The sequence below is a fragment of the Hibiscus syriacus genome, unplaced genomic scaffold (genome assembly GCF_006381635.1).
Source record: "Hibiscus syriacus cultivar Baekdansim isolate YM2019G1 unplaced genomic scaffold, ASM638163v2 tig00001120_pilon, whole genome shotgun sequence".
Taxonomy (NCBI): Eukaryota; Viridiplantae; Streptophyta; class Magnoliopsida; order Malvales; family Malvaceae; genus Hibiscus; species Hibiscus syriacus.
Genome location: NW_024061845.1, coordinates 480,253 through 488,250, shown reverse-complemented (window position 1 = coordinate 488,250; position 7,998 = coordinate 480,253). Strand labels below are relative to the sequence as shown.

Sequence of the window (7,998 nt, the reverse complement as noted above, 5' to 3'; positions counted from 1 at the left end):
GCGGTGGAAAAATCAGGCTATTATTTTGTTTTATTAGTAAGCGACAATAAAAACATATTTTTTTGGGGTAAATTACGCTAGTGCGTGCTTTCGTTTCATTTTATTTGGACCATCCAACTTTTAAAAGTTATATTTTGATCATTTATATTATCAAGTAATCATAAACTGATCATTTATATTATCAATTTATTATAAAATGATCACTAAAACATTAACTTCTATTAAAAAATGGAATTCATTTTAATTTAATATCTGAACTTTAGTTGAAATATGAATATAGTATTTTTCATTTTTTTTACCTTTAAACTTAATGAAATTAAAAGTAAAATAAAAAGATTATACAACTCTCTTTCCCCCCCCCCCCACAATCTTCATTGATACCATCGTCTGTTTCTCCCACTATTTGGTCAACAATCATCATCAAGCAATAGTTTTTCTTTTCGTCTATTGTTTTATCGGTATAGATTTCTCTAAAAAAACCTCAAATGTCACAAAATAAAAAAAATTATCAAATCTCTATATGTTGTTGTTAGATTCCACTACTATTGAAGTATGTTATTCGTAACAAGCTTTCTGTTTTTCTCACCATTAAGATCTAGCTAGAACAACATTGAACTCCATGAATTAGGATGTATCAAAATGAATGAAATAATATTTCTATACTGTAAAGTTATTTACATTCATGATATCGTTCTTAAAACATGAATGATCAAGATGTTAGCAACAATGAAGAGGAGTTCTAACCAAAATTTTACTATAATTTGTTGTCGAATTTGTAAATTAAATCTTGAAAAGTTTTGAAGATTTATAGGAAACTTAGAATTTTCATAAGTTTTTTTTGAGAAAATTAATTGAAGAATTGGAAATAAGAGGAAGAAACAAATTTTATATACATTTTACGAATTAACATATGACGAACGAAGACTAGACAATAACTTAAAGACAACGAAAATTATAGTTCTTAACGAAATAAAGATGAGAAGAAAAAATGATATGACAAAAGTTCATGAAATTAGAAATGAATTTTTTTTATTAATGTGTTACATCATCAATATAATAATAATTAATATTTAAGTAATTATTTATGTTATAAATAGATAATATAAGTGACCTTTTTGTGATAAATCTTATAAGTGACTAAATTATAATTTATTAAAGTTGTGTGGTACAAATAGAAAACAAAATAAAATAAAAGTGACCACCACCGTAATTGAACCATTATTTTAATTCAATTTTAGAATATTTGTATTGTCCGTAGCGCAATCCTAGGTGTTCGAAAATGTGCACAAATCAGTGTGCTGCGAGGCTTTGCGGAATCTCGTGTAGTTGGGTTTATCCGTTCATTGTGGCAGTTAAAATGCTCCTAAACCGCTTTTATAGGGTTCTTTAACTTTCTCCTTTCTCAGTTTACCCTACTTTGTTTTCTCTTCAATCCAGGTCTGTTCTTCCATCCTCTGTTATACTGTATCATTTCTTTTTATGTTTTGGCTTTAGATTTCAGTTTAGTTATTGAAATTTTGACTTCTTTTTTTTTTGGGGTGGTTTTGCCTTTTGATTTTGTTTTGATACTCTTAAGATCTGCTTCCTATTGTCTCCATGGTGGATCTTCCTTGTTTAAGCTGGTATATATCCTTGTTTTTCATTTACAACTTAGGAGAAGAATCCAAGTAACTTGAATCTCCTTAACTCTTTGAACTGAGATTCAAGAAATCATATTGTTAGAATAATGGAATGGATGTATTTTTTTTAACTTTCTAGCATGTAAGATGTGGTATCAAGTTGTGTGCTGTCATTTGTGTTGTCCTTGTTGATGAGATGATTTGACTGGTTTTTGATATGTAACATCTGCAACTACAACAATTTCTCTGCTTTATTTTTAGCTGATCACTTGTTATAGGTAGAATGCAACGTGCAGTTCAAGCTTTTTCGGTGCATGGAACTACAGTGAAAAATGCGGTCTTGCATCGCATTCGGGTTGTCAATCCTTTTATTCGACCCGTTATGTTTTCCAGATCAGTTTCATCTGCTAGTATGGAAGAACATGGGTTTGAAAGCACAACTATTTCAGACGTTTTGAAAGCCAAAGGTAAAGCTGCAGATGGCTCCTGGCTTTGGTGCACTACAGATGACACTGTGTACAATGCTGTGAAGTCGGTACGCATCTTTACAATTTTTGCAGATTCTCAGCTTCTTCATAGAATACTTGATTTACGTTCTTATTGAGTTCAATCTTTTTCAGATGACTCAACACAATGTTGGTGCCCTGGTGGTTGTACAACCTGGAGATCAGAAATCAATTGCGGGTATCATCACAGAGCGAGGTAGTTAACAAGTACAACTTGATAAAATCAATTTGGCACCAAAATTTTAAATTTTGAATGAATGTTGGATTTAGTATATAGGCTAGGACTTTTGTGTTGTTTGTCGCGAATTAGTCTATCTGAATCAAACAGAACTAAGGTCTGTAAGATTAAAGTAGATTTCGAAACCTATAAGCTAAAGCATGTTGATAGTTGGCTTGTCCTATCCCAATGTCACCCTTCACCTTTGCCATTGAATGCGGTTATTAACTTCGGTGTGGATTTTTCTTCTAGCTCTTTCATGTCAAACAATCACATACCGCACTTTTCTTAAGCATTGCTTATACCAAATTTAGGGCGCCCATCAAATTCTTTCTGCTCTGCTAAGATTATAATTTGCTTCATTTTGCATTTCTTAACTATCAAGAAGAGGTTTTGAAGGATTTTGAGGTGTGGTACAGTTTTGATTTTTAGTTTATTTCTGCTGTTTGATGTTATACTTGCAGATTATCTTAGGAAGATAATAATACATGGAAGATCATCCAAGTCAACTAAGGTCGGGGACATCATGACTGAAGAGGTATTGGTTCTTTTTGGCTTTTATTCGAGTAAATTCATTGGTTTACTTCCATCATATATGGCTGATCGTTTAGATGTACATATATTCCATTTTGTTCGTTTTCACAATTCTAAGATCGTATTATATGGTGGTTGAAGAACAAGCTCATCACGGTCACACCTGAGACCAAAGTTCTGCAAGCAATGCAACTGATGACAGGTAATATGATCTGCGACCGTCTATGATATCTGTTGTTGGTGTTCATTGAGACCGTTCCTTTTGGACCTAGTACTAACCTATGTCATTTTGGCAGATAACCGTATCAGACACATTCCGGTGATCAATGACAAGGAAATGATTGGCATGGTTTCTATCAGAGATGCTGTTCGTGCTGTGGTGAGCGAGCAACGTGCAGAGCTGGACTGCTTGAACGCTTTCATACAGGGAGGATACTAGAAGATGATGAAATCTTGTATGTTTCATCCTCTGGACTTAAGCAAGCAAGCGGAGAGCTTGCAAATGTGCAGTGTTTTTGCTCTTCTTCAGAGTTCTTTTGTGAATATGCAAGTGATGTTGGAATAATTACAGTGTGGACTAAGTGTTCAAGAATAAACATTCTCATGTTGCTTCTTCCTATTTGTCTAGAAAAGTGGCAATGGCAACATTAATCTGTTTAATTTTTGGTTTTTTATCGGTTTGCAAACGTATTTACAGTTCAGCCATAGGGCTGTAAACAAGTCAAGTTTGAGTATTGTAAGTTCGACTTGAAAAGTTCAAATACGGGTTTGATTCGACAAAAAAATTCACGAGTTTAAAATTTTTCAAGCTCATCTCGATCTCAAAATAAAAAATTATAACTCCACACAAAAGCTCATGAGCTTAAAATTTTCAAGCTCGATTCGAACTCGAAATAAAAAATTTAAGCTCAACTCGAGTTAAAAAAAATTGAACTCAAAATGTTCTCAGACTTGACTCGATTAAAGCTCAAATTTAAAATTGGTTCAAACTTGAACCTTAAGTACATGAAAACATTATATTATATTTTAAAAATAAGTAATATATAAATGTTAATATTATTAATAATTTAACTTAAAAAAAACTTCAATATATTACTTTCTTGAATTGTTTGAGTTTTTTGAGTCGGTATCAAGTAGTTTGCTTGGGCTCTTCAAGAACTCAAGTCGAGTGAAACTTGAATCGAATTCAATTAATTTGAGTGTTAACCAATTTTGATCGAATCAAACTCGAATAGCTTACGATCTGTCTCGTCTTATTTATAGTTCTATTCAACTCTTTGCTCAAGTATCAAGTAAAAATAAATAAACAAAGAATTAAATTAATTTTATAACATATTGTGAAAATTCATTTTGTCGAAACGATTTTTTTCTCAAAAGATGAAAATGGTGAGATTTTGAAAACCACGTCAATTTCTAACTTATCTCTTTCAATTGGTTTTTAATTTAAAAACAAATGCGATTTAAAAACCTCTCGTTTCGAAAAATTTTGAATTTTCTTTACGATCAAAAAATACGATTCGAAGAGTCGCCACCAATCTTTGATTAAGGTGTGATTGGACACCCAAAAATGTTTTGTCATTTTAAATAAAAATTAATTTTAATTAAAACAACAAATTGAGGTCTGCGTTACCAAAAAATGAGTTCGGGAGTCGGTTACGTGTGGGGAAGGATTAGCACCCCCACAACGCCCTAAATCGGTACCTAGTCGATTAATTAACGTCTTTGCAATGAACTTTATAAATTCGAACTTAATTTGGCTTTTGATCCCATAAAACAAATATGTAAATTTAAAAAAACATTCAAAAGCACTCAAATAAATTAAATTAAAATTACCGAGTCGTTTTATAAAGATAAAGAATGTTCGATTATTTACAAATATCGAGACTATATCTTAAAAGTTATAACAACATTTTCTCGATAAATTTAAATAAACGAACATTTCATTTTCTTTTGTTCCCAAATTTTAGAGTGATAGATCAATTTTTAGGCGTCACTAATGGGATACACTTTTATTTTAAAATCATTAAAAGCGGACCTCAAATCAGTTATGACTGCCCACTTAAAACAATTTTAAATTAAAAGTATATTACCCTTAATCCAATTATGTGATATGTCGAGTTATGCAAATGAGGCTATCATGCAAATTATGCAAAAAAGTGGATGTAATGCCAAAATTAATTAAACAAAATTAAAAATATCATACAACGTAGCATACCAAAAATTATATACATATATTTAAAATTAAAAACTATAACCATGCATATTAACCTATAATGTACAAATGTGAATCAAAAATAAAAAAAAATAAAAACATGATAGGCTAAACTACAAAAATTAAAAAAGTATATACATACATATAAAGAAATGGCCAAATTTAAATGTACGTAAAATTAAACATATAAACTTGGAAATAAACTAGCGACTTAAATAAAAGTACACATGAATCTAGAGGGTCTTATACACAATTTATCCTATTCGGTTTAAATTAAGATAATATGCAAAATAACATAAATAGTACATGCACATTTGAAACGAAACAAGAAAATTAATACAAGAAAGTGACTGCTTTGTAAAAGAGATCATAAATTGTGAGGGCCTAAATTATAATTTACCCGAAACTATTAATATAACCTAAGTAAACTACTAAACTAGCCTAATTTTCAAGCAGAGTCGCTCAAGCTCTTCACTCATCTTCTCCTCTCTCATTCAACTCTCCATTTCGCTCTCACTCTCTCACGTTATGAGAATAGATGATCAAAACAACCCAAAATAGAATACCCCAATCTCAAATAAACTCCCCAAATCGACATCTATAGGACCAAAAGCAGTCCCTCAAATCATAATCCAAAATCGACCAAAAATTTACATCTAAGAAGCGAGGGTTTACCTTCGATGGCTCTGAAAAATACCCTTAGCTATGGCGAAGCAAAACGACGGTCTCCTCCGAGGAAAATTGTAAGTTTTGTTTGGGTTTTGATCTATCTTTTCGTTTTTTTTTTTCTGAGTTCAAAAAGCTCTCAGTTTACTCTCGTTGTTGTGTTTTTTGGTTTGAATGATCTTAGTGATCGTTGAAAATAAGCTTCAGACTGTCACGATAAACCACCAAGGTGAAAACAACATCTCTCTCTCAACTCTATTTTTGTATCAAATTCTGGAAATCGTTGCTATTCTTTTCTATTTAATCTAATTGAAATAAAATGAACATGGCCATAGCATTCCCTTTTTTGATTCCATAAAAAACTCTCTGTGTAATCAATATAAGGCCTCCCATCTTTTTTTCTTTTTCTTTTGCTTTGTAACCTCTCCCCCTGTTTCCAGTGGCTTATAGTAGTTTCTAGGAGTTAAAAAAAAACCGACCCCTCTTGATAATGACTTACTAACCCTTCTCATATCTGTCTTTGATTTCCATGTTGGGCTTCTAATTGGTTTGGGCACGTGCTAGATTCTCCAGGGCTCCAACTTAATCCCGGATAAACCGAGTATCTACAGCTGCCCCTCTTTGCTCATTGTCGTGTAACGATAATAGAGCAAAGATCAAAAGATAATCGAGTTTGTCCGATCCTGAGAACTTTAAAAGATTAAACCACTCCACTGTTACTTCGAGATAAATGAAACTTGAAAAATCTTCAAATGACAGGCCTGCTCCCTCTTGTTCAGGGATTAAGAAACTTGAACAATCTTCTAAAAACGGGTTCGTTCCCTATTGCTTCAGGGAGTAGAACTCGAACACTCTTCTGTTTACGGGTTCGCTCCCTCTTGCTTCAGGGAGTAGAACTCGAACAATGTTCTGCTTACGGGTTCGCTCCCTCTTGCTTCAGGGAGTAGAACTCGAACAATCTTCTGCCTACGGGTTCGCTCCCTCTTGCTTCAGGGAGTAGAACTCGAATAATCTTCTGCCTACGGGTTCGCTCCCTCTTGCTTCAGGGAGTAGAACTCGAACAATCTTCTAGTGTGATTCTGCTTCACCATTATTCCATGAATGCTCAACTTTGAAGGTTAATCCTGAAAATCAAACGTTTCCACCTATTAATGTATGCTTGAAGATTTGAAAAACATTATACTAAAAAAAATTAGAATTTAAAAGAATCTTTGAGAATCAATTTCTCTTGAAGGAGCTTGTCTCGCAACTATATATGAGAATCTTCTTGGACTCGGCTACCATCTAAACCTCTCTCTTTCTGGGACCTTGAATCGGTTAATTCGTGCGCATTTTCTTTTAATCAATTGTTCTGTTTCTTTGTACTTGAGAACCTTCTATTTCCTCCCACATCTGATGATCTGATGGCTGGCTCCAATGCTCTTCCGAGAAGGCTTAAAATGACCCGGAGGACTTATCATCTTGGTGTGAAAATATCCTACCCGAAGGTCTTATGGATGACCCGAAGGATTTATCATCTTGTTCGAGAAACTCACAAATGACCCGAAAGATTTAATCATCATGCTCGAAAGACTTACTGATGACCCGAAGGATTTCATCATCATGCTCAAAAGACTTATTGATGGCACTTACTGACGGATTTGCTTCACTACTCTTTCGTGAAGGCTTAAAAATTACCCGAAGGATTTAATTATCATGCTCGAAAGACTTACTGATGGATTTGCTTCACTACTCTTCGGTGAAGGCTTACAAATTACCCGAATGATTTAATCATCATACTCGAAAGACTTACTGATGGGTTTGCTTCACTACTCTTCCGTGAAGGCTTAAAAATTACCGAAGGATTTAATTATCATGCTCGAAAGACTTACTGATGGATTTGCTTCACTACTCTTCGGTGAAGGCTTACAAATTACCCGAATGATTTAATTATCATGCTCGAAAGACTTACTGATGGATTTTCTTCACTACTCTTCGGTGAAGGCTTACAAGTTACCCGAATGATTTAATCATCATGCTCGAAAGACTTACTGATGACCCGAAGGACTTCATCATCATGCTCGAAAGACTTACTGATGGCCTGAAGGACTTACTTTGATAGATGGGTAAGAAACTTTTCTTACTCTTCAAAATCTCAAATTTCATATTTTAATGAGAAATCCTTCTCATTTCCTTTCATAAAAATGACTTAATGATCGGTCCACGTGCCCCTCTTCAAAGCAAAGCTTTCTCTGTGGATTGACC

The 7,998-nt window shown here is 33.4% G+C and overlaps 1 protein-coding gene across 2 annotated transcripts; it reads left to right on the top strand.

Annotated features, from left to right (window-relative positions):
• Positions 1–1,237: 1,237 nt before the first annotated feature.
• LOC120121541 (CBS domain-containing protein CBSX3, mitochondrial-like) lies at positions 1,238–3,536 on the top strand. 2 transcript variants are annotated; one of them, XM_039140882.1, is made up of 6 exons: positions 1,238–1,330; positions 1,902–2,154; positions 2,240–2,321; positions 2,807–2,880; positions 3,018–3,078; positions 3,173–3,536. In XM_039140882.1, exons 2-6 carry the CDS (start codon positions 1,903–1,905, stop codon positions 3,313–3,315), a joined length of 612 nt encoding a protein of 203 aa, XP_038996813.1. In that variant the 5' UTR covers positions 1,238–1,330; position 1,902; the 3' UTR covers positions 3,316–3,536. The 2 variants fall into 2 exon arrangements, with proteins under 2 accessions (XP_038996813.1, XP_038996807.1); XM_039140876.1 differs by having other exon boundaries at positions 1,292–1,437.
• Positions 3,537–7,998: the final 4,462 nt, after the last annotated feature.